The sequence below is a fragment of the Cololabis saira genome, chromosome 17 (assembly GCF_033807715.1).
Source record: "Cololabis saira isolate AMF1-May2022 chromosome 17, fColSai1.1, whole genome shotgun sequence".
Lineage (NCBI taxonomy): Eukaryota > Metazoa > Chordata > Actinopteri > Beloniformes > Belonidae > Cololabis > Cololabis saira.
Window position 1 is genome coordinate 21,042,236 of NC_084603.1, and position 16,533 is coordinate 21,058,768.

General features: G+C 36.6%; 2 protein-coding genes across 2 annotated transcripts; one reads left to right on the forward strand and one right to left on the reverse strand.

Moving 5' to 3' along the window:
- Positions 1-1,595: 1,595 nt before the first annotated feature.
- On the reverse strand, positions 1,596-7,024 carry ppa1b (inorganic pyrophosphatase 1b). The gene is made up of 11 exons (XM_061744603.1): positions 6,879-7,024; positions 6,034-6,098; positions 5,590-5,643; positions 3,234-3,353; positions 3,050-3,136; positions 2,846-2,972; positions 2,626-2,753; positions 2,347-2,432; positions 2,168-2,243; positions 2,045-2,084; positions 1,596-1,958 (listed from the first exon to the last, which is right to left on the reverse strand). Exons 1-11 carry the CDS (start codon positions 6,937-6,939, stop codon positions 1,927-1,929), a joined length of 876 nt encoding a protein of 291 aa, XP_061600587.1. The 5' UTR covers positions 6,940-7,024; the 3' UTR covers positions 1,596-1,926.
- A 2,699-nt stretch (positions 7,025-9,723) lies between these two features.
- eif4ebp2 (eukaryotic translation initiation factor 4E binding protein 2) lies at positions 9,724-16,405 on the forward strand. Its single transcript, XM_061744975.1, has 3 exons — positions 9,724-10,036; positions 11,988-12,167; positions 14,387-16,405. Exons 1-3 carry the CDS (start codon positions 9,904-9,906, stop codon positions 14,416-14,418), a joined length of 345 nt encoding a protein of 114 aa, XP_061600959.1. The 5' UTR covers positions 9,724-9,903; the 3' UTR covers positions 14,419-16,405.
- Positions 16,406-16,533: the final 128 nt, after the last annotated feature.

The following is a 16,533-nucleotide window of genomic DNA, read 5'->3' on the forward strand; positions in this document are numbered from 1 at the left end:
TGAAATTTAAAAAATAACAAAAAAACGGTTGCTGAAGCCTGAATTATGGTCTGCGTTAAATCGACGCAGATCCTACGCCGTAAGGTACGCGGCGACGCGCACCGTACGCAATGGGATCTGCGTTGGTGTAACGCGGAACCATAAATCAGCCTTTAGAGTTTCCACCCACAGTCCAAAAAAATGTATCTCAAACTAACCAGTGAATCGAAATTAGTTGCAGGAGTGTATTTGGTTATTCATCTGTGCATGTGATCGACTGGTGACCTGTCCAGGGAAGACCCCTGAAGACAAGGCAAGGCAAATGTATTTGTATCTAGTACAATTCAACATAAGGTCATTCAAAGTGCTTTACAACAACATTAAAAGTGGCAAGACACAGTTAAACAGTGAATAACAAATAAAATGAAATAAAATGATAAGAAAAGAGGTAAAGTAATAAAAAGCACAAGTTGTTAAAAATAAGGGCAGTAGAGTCCAGCAGGTAAGTATTTAATTTAGGAGTACGCTTCAGTAAACAGTAATGTTTTTAGGCCTGATTTAAAGGAGCTGACAGTTGGAGCAGACCTCAGGTCTACAGGAAGTTTGTTCCACCGGTGAGGAGCAGAATAACTGAACGCTGCCTCACCTTGCTTGGTTCTGCTTCTTGGGACAAACAACAAACCAGATCCAGATGAACCTCAGGGGTCTGGGAGCTTCATAGGGAACAGATCAAGCATGTATTTTGGTCCAAGACCATTCAGGTCTTTGTAAACCAGCAGTAAGGTTTTCAACTCTATCCTTTGACTCACTGGAAGCCAGTGTAGCGATTTCATGACCAGTGTAATGTGGTCCAGTTTCCTGGAGTTTGTAAGGACTCTGGCGACAGCGTTCTGGATCAGATTTCTTGTTAAGGCCTGTTAAGATGCCATTGCAATAATCCAATTTACTGAAAATAAATGCACGAATACCCTTTTCCATGTCTTGTTTAGACAGAAACCCCTTCGTTTTTCAGGTAGTAATATGAAGACAGATGTGACCCATTAGACCCCGAGTATGGATGATGGAATGATATATGCTTCTTCCCCCTTTCCTAGTTTCTTTTTGTGAATAGACCAACACAGGGGTGGGGTAACCAACTCTTTACATCCAATTTTACACAATCATACCCAAATTATAAATATCTCATCAGTAATATCACCCCTTTGAGAGAGAAGACAACATTCTAAATACAAAATATTGTGCTTCAAATCTATTGGGATTCTTCAATTTGAATAATTTCTAAATATATGTTTGCAGAAAGAATTACATTTTATTGCTGTAAAATCTTCACTCATAACAGAAATCTGTACATTATAACATCTCAATATCTATGTATGGACTAATAAAGCCTAACAGGGATTATAGTACCCAAACCCGAAGCACATGTGAGGATATGAATGTACGTGACAAACGGAAACATGAGGGTGAGTGAGCACTAGGTGGCAGCAGCATGGAGAAAGAAGAAGAAAAAAAAAGAAAAAAACTATTATATACACCACATGAATAAATAAAATATTTAAATTTTTCTCCCAACAATCTCTCTAAGGACTCTACTGAGCTGAATCACACTTTGATGATAATTTAGCCAGAGAACCTTTATTAAACCATTTCAGCACCATACAATGCGCATTTATCTTCAAGGCACAGCACATGTACTGTTTTTATGTCAGTACAGCTACCAAGAAATCTGTTAAATAAATGATGCATTACTAGTTGTCACATTGTTGCACTTTGACTCTTCTCTGTTTCCAAAGTATTTACCCACTACTTCCTCATCTACAAGACAACAACCGAACAACCGACACACAAGTGCTCAATCTAAGCAGTGATTTTTAGTTTAATGTCTTCTTCAAGTATTCATGTCACAGGTGAGCCTTTCCTCCTGCTCCAGTCTGGTCAGCTCCTGGATCACTTCCTCTCGTAGTAGAACCATTTATCAACTGCAAATTAAATTACACATTAGATCAGGGAAGTAGGAAGTCTAAAATCTGGATACTACTGACAGGAATACTAATCAAAAGGTTACCTGATGAGGGAACGGACTCTTCCTTTCCACAAGGACAAGTCTGAAAGCAGAGATAAAGGTCAGCTGAAGAAGCCTTGTGTTTAAATGTCTGATGTTGCAAAACACGGTGGGGAAAATTCTTACCCCACCAACAGCAGCTTTGGCCTCATCTGCCGAGCAGCAGTATGGGCTTTCACCCTCTGAGACGCATGTGTTTTTGCTGTTTTGTAGAAGTGTATACAATTTTCATGAACACATTAATTAATTAAAGTGTGGTTTTTCTTTAGCTGAAGTCAAAGCAGCAAGATGCCTGCAGTATTTACCAGTTGAGTTCACCAGCATTAGCCTTCTGGGAAATGAGAGCTTTCCAGAAGCTGTGAGTGCTCTTGATTACTTCAATGGCAAATTCCTGAAATATAAAACAGTAATTACTTAGCTGAGAGTAAGAGTTATGAAATGGTTTAATAAGCAAAAAACTCAAACCATTTTTCCTAACCAATGGCATGTTAACAGTTTGATGAATTGATCCAGTACTCTGCGTTAATCCAAATCCATTTCAAACCGCTATGATCATGATTTAATAAGGTGTGGCAGGTGGAGACCTTGTCTTTGAACTCCCCGTTGAAAGCAAACTGGTTCTCTGGTTTCCCGTCTGGCACCTTGTACCTCCTGAACCAGTCGACCGTGGCCTCGAGATAACCGGGTCTCAGGCGTTGGACGTCACTGATGTCTGAACACCGACAGGGACAACAAAAAAAGTACATGATATAACTGATACACCACTGTCGATACACCAAAAGACAAAATAACCGAGACGCTTACTGTTGAAGTCCTTGGCTTCAGGGTCCTCTACGTCGATTGCAATCACTTTCCAATCGGTCTCACCCTCATCAATCATGGCCAACACTCCGAGTACTTTTACTTTGATGACGTCTCCACGTGTGCAGACCTGTAGAGAACATTTCCGTTTATATTCACAGAAGGTTCATTGAAATAAGCCACCAATGTGAAACAGGAGTTCTTTACCCTAGTGCCGATTTCACAGACATCAATAGGGTCGTTGTCACCACAGCAGTCAGTGTCTCCATCTTTATGAGCTGGATCTTCCCACGTCTAAAGCAGAATTGTACCAAATGTTTACCGCTGAACATTGTTAATGTTGAACGCACTCATGAAAATCTATCACACTTCATTCAGACAGAAAACTGACCTGGGGAATGGCTCCGTAGTTCCAAATGTAGCCTTTATGTGGGAAAACATTGGCAACGTACCGCAGCTTGCCCTTCTTCACATCTTGCTTTATTGGATTCAAGATGTCTTTTGTAGCTATCTGAAATGATACATTTGTAATGCTGTTACTATTAAAGATGCATTCATTTTTAAAAACATACAAATGCTCTCAAATGGCATGTGTGACAATTGTCCAAACTATATTCACAATGCCTACATGACAATAAGTAATTACCAACACACTTATAAATATTGTATGCAGTTTTACAGCACATTTTACATTATTAACCAAGTTGCTTTCCTTAAGTCTCATGCCACTTTTAGACACAAAACCCATTTTAACACTTTAGCAGTACAACAGGAGGAAGGAAATGTGACTTTTCAGACGGACCTTTAATTGTGGTAAAATTAACAGTCATTTGCACTAAATGGGATATTTTAGAACAAAGACTCTTCTTCATCCTGAAGCTGACCGACTCTTCCCCTACACCCATCTCTTTACTCCCAATTTTAGATCTAAACGGCTTACTGACATGCAGTCCAGCTCTCTCCCCCACTGCTGTCCCACTCATGAACCTAAAGAGGCCAAAGAACCCCTTTCCTCTGATGAAAACCAGCAGAACCACTCCTGGGATGGACATGTCATGGGTCACAAACTCTTCCCCCGGCAGAATGTCGTAATGGCCATCGTCTTACACAAAACTCTTCAGTCCACTACTATTTAAGTAATAATGAACACTCATCATGTTTTTGTCTAAGCGATTTCAGTAGATTTGTGTCTGTACACTCCTTCACTGAGCATTTCAACCCTTTTTTAACAGGTGACTGTATCGTCGACACTAATATTCTTGGAAAGTTCTTCCTCGGCACAAGCAGCCAGCAGTTCTTTTATCTTACTGGTGGTCTAGTTTCCTTTCCTCTCTTTTTCCAAATGTGTCGTATTTCTGAAGAAGTACACTGGTGATTATTTGCATGATTTAGGTTACTACGGTAACAACCCACTAAACGCTCTGCTGTGATTCAAACGACAAACGCTTTAAAGAATTACTACAGGTCATATACCAGGGAAAGCTAGCGGTTTGTACAGGACTGTCTCAGAAAATTAAAATATTGTGATAAAGTCCTTTATTTTCTTTAATGCAAAAATGTCATACATTGATTCATAATCAGCAATATTAAAATAAAAGGCTTGCAATATGTCAGTTGATTTGTAATGAATCCAGAATGTATGACATTTTTGTTTTTTTAAATTGCATTACAGAAAATAAAGAACTTTATCACAATATTCTAATTTTCTGAGACAGTCCTGTAAACTGACAACTCTAGCGTGCTAGATACACACAAATAGACCTCTGTCTAAAAGGAGTGTTATATTAAAAGGTAAATATATGTCACACTGTCTGTCCAAGGTGGGGGAGATGTTCCTTTGCGGTGCCTACGTGTCCCATGTTTGAGTACAGAGGCTCAAGGGTAGGAGGTGTAAACCTACAATGGAGGTAGTCACAGGGCTAAAAGGGCTGGTTTTCAAGGAGAAACAGAAGTGACTTATCAAGGAAGTCATTACATTTAAGAGTCATCCAGTTCAATTATTACTTTGTAATACTCCAAAGGTATTAGCATCAAAATGCATTTTAAAGTATCAAGTAAAAGCACTTGCTGTGCATGATGGGATGTTTAAGAATATTTTGAATCATTGCATTACATAATTATAATTATCAGTGCATTAATATGTTCATACTTTTCATTTTAAAAGTATTAAAGGGTTTTACAACATTAAGATATTTCTTTGAAAGGTAGCTTAAAAAGGTCCCATTTTCAAAATATATATATTTTTATTAATCTATAGTACTGCATCGTAATTTTTGTAATTATATATTATATAATAACAGTAACTATACAGTCGTTAAATACTATGGAATAAAACATGTAAACAAGTAAAACATGTCAGAAACTGAAAATGCTCAACAAAGTTTCAAATACCTCATAACCGTATTTATTGAGTAAATGTACTCACTGACGTCACCAGTAGTTTGTACCTGCTGTGCTGTCGTTTTTGCTGGTGTTTGGGTTTATTGTCTAAATAGTCTTCACTTGATAAGGTGCAGATAAAACCCTGTTCCTGCCGCCTGAGCTCTGATAACTTCTTAGTCCTCTGCTCCTTCTCCACATGAGATTCGCTTGAAATATTTTTTTTTAATTTATCTTATTTTTTGTGTACTCGTTTCTCAGCTTTCTGCTCAAGGTCCGGCTCATAATGTAACAACGTGGTCAAACAAGGCCAAATCTGACAAAGCCTGTTCAAAAATATGATGGCAGATAAAGAATATGAGTCTTACCTCCATTTTTGCATTTGTCCATCTTGGTACCTCAACAACCATGTTAAAGATAGTCTGTAAAAATAGAAAAAGCTGCCTGAACCATCTTTAAAAAATATTTACCGGTATTCATTCATGTCTAAAAAAGAAAAAGATAATTTTCAATATCATTCTGTCAAGTGTGATTTAAAAAGACAATATTCTATCTGCTGCACTTACAAGAGATATTGACATAGCACTGAGAATGAGTAAAGAGTAAAGGCCACTGCTTTTCAAACAGACTATGACCTTGCTATTCCACCGTGTATTATCTGAAGAGGTTCCATTTTAATCTGATCAAGATATTTAAACCATAAAATTACATTTGTAATAGCAATGCAGATGGGATTTAATCAAAGCCCAGCATTAAATGATACACACATATTTATACATGTATTGAGGCAAAAGTATTCAAATCTTCCTTACCTGACTCTCATCGGCATACATTGGTATGTCATGGAACGGAGAGATGTACTTTCCCTCAGCATTTTCTGTAAAACAGTCAAACTTAATGTTGTATGTCAGATAAATCAAAGCTGCATTTTGTCTCTTTTATGCCAACTATCAAGTAATCTACACTGACAAGAGTTAACTGGGAGATTACACAAGGGGGTTATCTAACAGGTCTCTTCTTTCATTTGAATACCCCCAATGGGAACCAGCATTCTTTCACTTTCTTTTTTTATCACCTTCTTTGTGGTTGGATTCTCTCTGTTCAAAGATTAGGCCAGGAAGTGCACATAATAGAAAAGGTCTGTCCCTGTTGAGTTTACATTTACATGCATACTTACATTTAATCTTGCATTGTAATGATAGTGTGTATTTTATTATTAAAAACCTCTGCGTTTATGGGCTAGTGATACAAGAGCATTGAAATGGCTTTGATATAATCTACGAGGGCGTTTCCCTAGAGAGCAGGTTTCCAGATTACATGACAAGAAACACTCGACTAACTTGCTTCCCCCAAGTTCAAAGAACCAACTATGTCTCACAATGACACACATTTAAAGTCCACATCATAGTACACATTGTAAATGATTACTCTAATGCAAAATATTCAAATAAAGCGGAAACCCAAAACACGTGTAAACCTAATTTAATTTCCAATTTTAAGTACATATGTCGTTGTTACCAACGTAACGATACAAACCAGAGTAAATGTATTAGTGACACGTGGGAGACTGCGCCGGCTGGCCCAATGACGCTGGGAGTGCCCAAAGTACAAACAAACCACACGATCATTTGTTATTTTATATGTATTCTCTACTCACTGAAAAATAAGCGATAGTTTAAGGAGTTGGGGTTTCCCCTCTCTTCAACAGTGAAGCTCATGTTCAGGGTCGTTCGGGTCCAGATGGAGGATGAAGTCTGAAACTGGTCGGACCGACTCGTCTGCGCCGATGTGGACCGTGTCAGTAGCGCATGCGCACTTTCTCAATGATGCCTTCATGAGCTTTTGAAAATATCGGTAAAATTGACTGAAACTGTTTTGACATCACAAATAAAGTACACGTGGAAGTATTTTTTTGTAACCTGATATTTAAATAAGATTATGTATGTATGTATGTCAGTATTTAATAAAAATATTAGTTGATTAACTATATGAAAAATATTGTGAACCAAATGACAACAAAATAAGATAAGATAAGATAAGATATCCTTTATTTTCTCCCTCAGTGGGGAAACTTATTTTGTTGTCAGCAGTACACTTAGCACACACATGCAGGGGAGGGGTAAAAAGACTGAAAAGTCAGAAATAAAAAATGTATAAAAAATACAAAAAGATACATATATAATATGTATAACCACAGGATATGAACAGTATATACAGTTGGTTGAAAGAAGAAACAGTGCAGAAAAGGCAGGTGGAGTGTTGTGAGGCAGATTGGCAGATATTGCACATATTATATTATTGCACATATTATTGTCCACTGGCTACTACTGAGAGCAGGCCTGGTTATACAGTCTGATGGCAGCAGGGATACAGTTAATAAATAATAATAATAATAATAATAATAATAATAATAATAATAATAATAATAATAATAATAATAATAATAATAATAATAATAATAATAATAATAATAATACATTTTATTTATAGAGCGCTTTTAAAAAATCTCAAAGACCCTTCACAGACACAAAGATAAAACATCGAGATCAAGAACATTCAAATAAAAAACTACAGGCAAAAAAAGATAAGAGCCGTACAATAAGCCTTACAATAAGCCCTACAATTAAGCCTGACCCCCCTAAAAAAAAAAAACAAACCAAAAACTCACAATTGAGACAGTAAATAATTTTGCACTCACTCTCTCTTAATATATTTATTTATTTTAATCACAGTCACTTTTCCTGGCTGTGCATCCACCCACCCAAACCAGGACTCAGGACTTCATGCTATGAAGGGTTTTGACATTTTTCTGCAGTATGTCTTTCCAGAATCTCCTCCAGCCTCTGGCGTGATGCCACATCTTTCTCAGTAACTGTTATTTCCTCGGTATGGTGTTTTATCCATATTAATGAGCTGTGTCCTGTGCATTTCAATCGCAACAAATTATTGTGAGTTACATAATTTATAGAACATGGCATGCCAAAATTAGCAAATTGTGATATAAGCATTTAGAATGAGTCATATACCAGAGATGTCTGCGGAGGAGTCCAATTGGAAAATTAAGTAAAATTGCAACAAACATTCTTAATCATGAAGAACAAAATGTCATTATCTTAATTAATTTCTACCCATTGCTTTTAACTACTTATTGTCATCTTCAGGTGAATCCACACACACATACACACACACACACACACACACACACACACACACACACACACACACACACACACACACACACACACACACACACACACACACACACACACACACACACACACACACACACACACACACATCTTCAAAAAAAACCCAAATAAAATAAAATACTGGGATTGTTTGATTGAATTTTAACAGTTGGCAATTTTTCAGTTGCTAAAAGGTTAGTTAAGTATATTTTTAAGCATTTTCTGATTTTTTAAAAGAAAGAATAGGAGAAAATAAATGTAAATATAATAATAAAAAATTCCAACTTTATTGAAAAACTGCAGGCATACAGACATTCATTTTGTATGTAAAATAAAATCTTTCTCAGTATAGATATTTACAATTGGATTATACAAATATAAAAACATAAGAAAACATATAAATTAAAATAAAATAAAGCACAAAATATCTCCTTATTCTGGAGTAACTGAAAGTAAGCTATTAAAGTACAGCAGTCTTCGTTCACTTTTCTTATTTGACATTAGCTCTAAAGTGCATATATAAAAGTTTAATTCCACTGTAAATATATCAAAGTTTGGATGAATGTAAATATAATATTCTTTTTAAACTTTATTAGCAAATCTTGCTATACAAAAACCAACAAGGTATACAATAGTGTGGAACAGCACATACAATGATGGAGTAAATTATAAAAATATCTAGTATGAATAAGAAGTCATAATATAGATAATGATGGTAACAGTCATAATAATAATAATAATAATAATAATAAAGATGAGTAAGTAAATAGAGAATAAAATAAATACATAAATAAATAAAACAGGAGAATAAAACAGGTATGAGGAATAGAATCAGATGCATAGAAAACAATAATACTCAACCTTAAATATTTACCCTCTCTTAACATGTTCAAACACATGTTAAAATCAGTTTTTAAAGAACAATGTCATTGTTTTTAATCAAGTGTCATTCTTGTCATGAATTCTTTTTAGCTTTCTGATCCTTGTATGTTTTATGTTTGTTTCTTGTTTTGATATTTTTTTATTTTTTGTAAAGTTACTTGTTCTTGTATGTATTTTCTTTTATATGAAACTGAATTTATTTTTTTGCTGCTATCTTGACCAGGACTCCCTGGCAGAAGAGATATTGTATCTCAATGGGACTTTCCTGAATAAATAAAGGATAAATAAATAAGGAAAGGTCAAGACAGTTATAAATAAAATGTTAGTCAGAGAATACAGGGAAAAACTTTTCATAGTTGATTAAAAATATAATGATTTTTTTTAAAAGGCAGGTTCCATCAGTGACTTAACATCCGGCTGCAGCTCGTCGTGCTTCCTGCCTTGCCGAGGGAGGGAGCGGTGCTGACGACTGGCAGGACGAAAGGAGAGACAAGAAAGCTTTTGGGAAGCTATAAAAGAGTGGGGAACGGCCCAGGTTTCCACCGTCCGTCGGGAAAATAAACACCCCAGTTTTCTGTAGCTGCAGGATTTGTCACCGAGTCTGCCACGAAAATGTCGACCAGTCGTCAGCTGACCGAGAGCAGGGCCATCCCGACCAGGACGGTGTTGATCAACGACACAACCCAGCTACCTCATGACTACTGTACCACCCCCGGAGGCACTTTATTTTCCACCACTCCTGGAGGTGAGATGGCATCCCGTAGTTTGTGCCTGAAAATGAGCATACTTGGGTTTTTTGGGGGGGGTTTCGTGCTCTCACCTCACCTCAGACTGCTCCAGTAATTGTGGCCTAGGCTGCCGTGTCATCCCGTTCAAAACAAAAACAAAGATTAGCCACGCCCCCTGCTCGCTGTCTGCCTTCTGATTGGCTGATTTCCAACGCAGGGGTTTTTAGATACAGCATGGATTATTATTGCATTAAATAAAATTGTATTTGGAAAGTATGAAGACGTTTTGCTTGCCTGTAATTAGGGATGGGCCGTATGGACTAAAACATTTATCATGATCATTTCTGGCATTTATCCCAATAACGATTAAAAAAAATACCAATACAAAAACGTCATCAACAGGAATCTTTCTTTCTTTCTTTCTTTCTTTCTTTCTTTCTTTCTTTCTTTCTTTCTTTCTTTCTTTCTTTCTTTCTTTCTTTCTTTCTTTCTTTCTTTCTTTCTTTCTTTCTTTTTCTTTCTTTCTCATTTCTCTTTCTTTCTTTCTCATTTCTCTTTCTTTCTTTCTCATTTCTCTTTCTTTCTCATTTCTCATTTCTCTTTCTTTTTCTCATTTCTTTTTCTTTCTTTCTCATTTCTTTTTCTTTCTTTCTCATTTCTTTCTTTCTCTCTCTTTCTTTCTTTCTTTCTTTCTTTTAGGCTCATTTCTTTCTTTTAGGCTCATATCTTCCTTCCTTCCTTCCTTCACGTACGTTGTGCGTGGATTTAACGCAGAACCATAAATCCGGCTTTACACAAAAACATCATCGACGGGAATTTATCGTTTTTACCGTGAGATGACAAATTCTTACCGTGGGGAAGTTTTTTTGACGATTTATCGTGAATGGTAAAATATAAAAAAAGCAATAAATGCTTTTTGATTGATTGATTGATTGATTGAAGAATTTATTAGAAGAATTGCATAGGATCAGGTACAGTTTCATGACAGTACAGATTCGCTGATACAAAGTCAACTAAAAGGCATTATTCCAAGAAAGCATTACACTTGTTTACAATGGAGACCTTTTTTAAACTCATATAACATTGAATGGCATACAGGTAAGAAGCAGTACTTTGTAGGGAAGATTGTAAAAAAAAGAAAAGGGGGGAATTACTGTTATTTTGCACCGAGAGAGACTAAAAAGGTGATGAGACAAATAGAATAAGCTAGGTAATACAAAACAAAAGCAGAAAACTAAACAAAAACAAAACAAAAACAAGAAACGATAATCAGAAGGAACAGCGGGATGTGCAGTAGAGGCTTTGATTATTCCCAGTTATGAGTAGCAGCCTCCTGTAGCTGGCTTTTTAGGGCAGACTTGAAGGAGATTAGGGATTTGCTTTCTTTTATGGCTGTCGGTAAGGAATTCCACATGTTGATAGTATAGGATGCAAACAAATTTGAACCTTTCTTGGAGTTAACCCTGGAGCGAACCCTGCAGCGAAAGAAATGTAAGAAAACAGTAAAAAAAAAAGTCTGTCACAATTTCTCAGTCCAGGGTGGCATCTTCTGATGTATTGTTTTATAATTAACATATTCAGACAGCAATTGTTTTTATTTGTAACACCATTGTCGCTAAGAAAATGATTGCTGTGTTGCATCATAGCATATGTATCTGAGTCACAGTACATTTTCTAGTCCTGTTTTCCTGAAAAGTTTTCTGTGTGGGGGAACATGTTTTTACCAACTCATATTTTAAGAGCCACAAATAAACCAGTGTGCTCTGTTTCCTCCACTTAAAGGTTTACTGCATTCATTGGTTTTACTGTCAAACCTCTGTATCTGCTACAAAATAAACTAGCTGGTGGGGCTGCTGAATGTGTTCTGAGTTCACGTATCTGTTTTAAGACAAGTAGATGCAAGTTGACAGGATGAAACCTAGCCTTTTAGCTAACAGATTCAGATAAACTTGATGTGACTTGTTATAGGAACCCGGATCATCTATGATCGTAAGTTTCTACTGGACAGGCGTAATTCTCCCATTGCCCAGACTCCTCCAGCACATCTGCCTGTCATCCCTGGAGTGACCAGCCAAACTGTCCTGAATGAGAACAAGAAAAATGAAGCCAACAACCACATCAACAACCATGATGGCAAGCCCACAACTGGTAAAATTTTTTTTATAAAAATGAAATCCTATTTTTTTTTTTAATCTTGTGCGATATGTGACATGGAAACATTACATTGCATGAAAGAAAAAGTGTTACTTAAGAGGTAATTGTAAAATCAAAGATACAAATACAGAATAAAATGATTTTCAGAGCGTTTAACTTAAATTTTAAGAATTGCCAGAAAAGAATCATGTCAAAAAAATGAAACTGAGAACTGTCCCTATCTTCTTATACCAGAAGCAAACAAATTGAGACACAAAAGAAGAGGAAGGAAGTGAATAGGTTAATTGCCACATGATTACTTATCAAAACAGTGTCTGAAAGAGGCAGGTAGGGGAACAGCTCTCTGAAAGACAAAGAGTAAAGCAGAGTTAAAAACCCCTTGAAATAAAATGTCATAGCATAAAATTACCAAAAAATAAATAATTTAATCATCACCAGTGCATAATGCCATAAGAAGGTTTAGAGCATTGAGGGAAATTTCCGTACACCAGTATTTAAAGGCCACGACCTTTAGGCCCTGTGGCAGCAGGACATTAAGAACGGACTCACAGCTGCAATATAAATAACTGCAGGGGCTCAGGAACATGTCTGAAAAGCCTTAGCAGTTAACAAAGTTTATTTATTCCAACCACAAACGCAAGTTAAAAAGACGAAAACATCAAAAAACCATCTCTGTGAGGCCCAAACTCGTTTAAGACGGACTGCGATTAAGTGGAGGACTGTCGTGGTCTCAGCAACCACATGGTCTCAATCAAAATATGAAATTCTGTTTGGAAATGATTGGCACAGTATGTTCTGGGCTAAAAAGAGACCATCCAGCTTGTGATTACTGCAGTCATGGCTTCTGGTGTGCATTAGTGTGGTTGGCATGGACAACTTGAACAGATTGTAGAGCAAGAAGAGCAACATCTTTTTTTTCTTTCTCTCTCTTTTTCCAGGGAAGTCCTTGCTTATTTCAGCAATGCTATGACAAAACTTGCTCAATAGTTATAAAAACAGGGTGCTATTCAGTCTGAACCTGTCACCCACCCAAAGCATTTGCTGTGTTATGAAACAATACAATAGTTGGGCCCCCATACAATTAAGCAGCTTCAATCTTGTACTAACCAAGAATGGTAAAAGATTTTGCTACCAAAGCTGCAGCTATTGGTCATCAAGGTACCAAACACTGACACAAAGATTCCTTATAAAAATAAGGAATCATGCAACAAAGTAGCAAACATGACCATGTCCCAACATTTTGAAATGTGTTTTGAAATAGTGGGAACTATTCTGGAGTCCCTAGAGTTGGTTGTGGAAAGACAGGTGTTGTATAATCTGGTCAACAGTCAAGTCAGATGCTATAGGAATTACAGAGTTGTTACTCTGACCCTCGGCCCCACGGGGTGTGGAAGTTCTGCAGTCTGGCTGCACTGCGCTGGGCGTAGTGATTCTTGGCCTTTATAGTAAATGAGAGTGGTCCGACCAGAAACCCTGCCCTCATTGTCTTAGAGGCAACTCAGAAGTGACTATCTACCCTACTGTGTTACAGATACACGCTGGGTCTTTTCACTCTCAACAAATCGAGCCGACAGGAAGTTGGAAGCAAGAAAAGCATAGTGAATCTGGTGTATGTTCAAAATAAAACACCACAAGCAGGCTCCGACTCATGCATCCCGATAACATTGACCTGCAGAGGTCACATGGAAGGGAGTCAGAGGTTCTCAGGAGAGAAGTCAACCACATATGAGAAGAGGTTCCGTTTAGAAATTGAAAAGCACATTTTATTTGACACCACTCATCTTTTTTTATAAATATTATAGCAGAAAGGGCAAGACATGGCAAGAAATGCGCCTTTCAAATGTACAGATAACTGCATAAATCGAACGTTATAACCAAACCTGCAGGTAAACTGGTAATCTCATATATCCAACTGAACATGCAGGACTCCACTTGTTCAACGTTCCTAGTGGAAGCTGAGGTTTCCCCCAAGATGCCTGGTGTGACTCTGGAGTAATACAGTTATTCCTAATTTGAGTGGCTAAAATGTTGAGTATCGTTAACAATAGCCATTAATTTTCTGCCAGTTTAATTTCATTTTGACAAACCATTATAATCTGTTATGCAGATTTGACTTATACGCTCTTCAAATACATTATGATAATGTTTTATCAACCCAGTCTGTTCAAAACGTGTTTTAAAACCTTGTTATTTCTCTTGTTTTTTCTTTCAAGGTGACGATGCTCAGTTTGAAATGGACATCTAACAGACTGGAACCACACCAGCATAAGGAAATGACCTGGCATCAAGAGTGCCAGTGGCTTGGCTTATAGAAAACCGATGTTGTGAGCCCTCATGGCAGCCGTCTTCTTTAGTTCTTTGTCTCACTGCTGGATGTAATGTGTACAAACCATATGTCATACATACACATACGGAGTGGCCAAGTCTCAGTATTAGGTTTATTTGACTAACCTTCCCATGGTTACTTGTCACAGTACAAATCAGCACTTACACAGCAAGGGAGCAGACCTGAATATTTTGTACCCAAACAAATTGTCCCATTGGTCAATCGAAGTGCCCATCTTGCAGCTTATCTGTGAGTCAAGACCCCGTATAGGGTGCGCTGAAAAACTGATGATATAACAAGTTAATCTGGAATTTTTTTTTTTTTTTTTTTAAATGGCCCTAAGAGTCATGTTAATGCTTTGATATTCATCACAGTATTTGGTTTTGAAAACCCTCTTAAGCAATTTATTTAAGTGATATTTTTTTTGTTTTGTTTGTTTGTTTTTGGGAACTACTTGAAAAAGCTCCACAATCTCTAATTAGTTGGACCACTTCCGTTCTGGTGATGGTATTTAAAGGGATGCTGTTTTGTTTTTTGTTTTCCCAATCAGACAATTTAAGATTTCATTTCATTCCGATATTTTAGTCTCTATCACCAAATAAAAGCTAAAGGACTTTCCAATTTTGAGAAGAATCTTTTTTTTTTAGAATGAACTTTACGGTACAATTGAAGTTTTATATTTGTGAAGAAATTTATATATAAAGCAAATTTGAAAACTTTCAATTTGAAATCCAGCTTTTGATGCAGAATTCCTTTTCATAGATATAAAGAGCTCAAGCCCCTTGAATCTAACAAGAAAATGTAATAAACTTTGATCAGAATTGTTATCTAGGCAGGAGCTTTATCAGGTTTTGACTAACTAAGAAGGAAGTGATACTTGGCACCCTCTTTCTGGTGTTTTTCTTTGTTTTTTTATATCCAGACCAGAGAAACATGTAGAACAACAAATATTTGGTTAATTGGAATAAGATACGAGCTTTGGATAAACTTGAAATAAAACTAGATGTTTTATATGCGTTTATTTTTAATACAGTTTCTAAGTATTGAGGGTACTTGTTTGGGTGTGTTAGACATGTCAAGAAAACAGAAAACAAAGTCAGCATCTGGTTGGATGGATGCTGCCCAATCGATCTACAAATCTGTCCCCAGTGTCCTTAATCCGTTTGACATTACCTTATTCTGTTCACGTGTCACGGCCACCCATGCCTTACTTTACATGAAATGCAGTAACTGAACTAGTTTCCTCCTCATCAATTTGTACTTTTCAACAGATGTTTATTTTTTCAGAGTAACACTGTACTTGGCAATTGAGCAAAACATATTTTATTTTCCTGACAATATTCTTCCTCAAACAGCTGTGAATTTAGAGATCTGACATATGTGACATTGTGGGAATCTGAAGTTCAGATGACGGTGTTAAAGTGTCACACTCATTTTATCCCAATAATTTGGTTTTATTTCTATGCCACATAGTACCATTTGCTGACTGTGCAAATACGAGCTCTCAACCTGGTTAACGAATCACCACACAGTTCGTGTTTTTCAGTCAAGATTTTCTTCTCTGTATGACTGGAATCAATGAATGATGTCTGTCAAAGATTTTTGTTTTCTTTTTGGCTTTGTGATTAACTCTGGCAAAGTTAGGTGACAAAATCCTTTGCATTGCACATTTTTTGTTTGGCCATAAAAGTCTTCTTATGTTGTGACATCATAATTCAGGTGGCAGAATGATTTCAAATCTATTTGGTTGACAATGAGGGCTTAACATGTATTGAAAGAGATTTGAAACAACCTTACTGTAATCTTCTATTTTGATTTCAAGTAACTTCATTTCAAATGAAACTCCAATGCCAGTGGACACTGTTGCTGCAAGATCAATAAAATTGTGTAACAGAAAACAAAATAAGAGTTTGTCTTTTCAGTTGCTTTCTTTTTGTTTAGTTGCTTGTCTAACAGCGAGATTACAGTTACAACAAACTTTCATAAAGGTGCGAAGTTTAGTTAAATTGAGAATGCATTAAACTTTGCAAGAGT

Coding starts and splice junctions, on each gene's coding strand:
- ppa1b (XM_061744603.1), bottom strand. CDS start 6,939: ATGAGCTTCACTGTTGAAGAGAGGGGAAACCCCAACTCCTTAAACTAT. Junction 6,099..6,878: donor AAACTATCGCTTATTTTTCA/GTGAGTAGAGAA, acceptor ACTGTTTTACAG/AAAATGCTGAGGGAAAGTAC. Junction 2,973..3,049: donor TCTGTGAAATCGGCACTAGG/GTAAAGAACTCC, acceptor TGTTCTCTACAG/GTCTGCACACGTGGAGACGT.
- eif4ebp2 (XM_061744975.1), top strand. CDS start 9,904: ATGTCGACCAGTCGTCAGCTGACCGAGAGCAGGGCCATCCCGACCAGG. Junction 10,037..11,987: donor ATTTTCCACCACTCCTGGAG/GTGAGATGGCAT, acceptor GACTTGTTATAG/GAACCCGGATCATCTATGAT. Junction 12,168..14,386: donor TGATGGCAAGCCCACAACTG/GTAAAATTTTTT, acceptor TTTTCTTTCAAG/GTGACGATGCTCAGTTTGAA.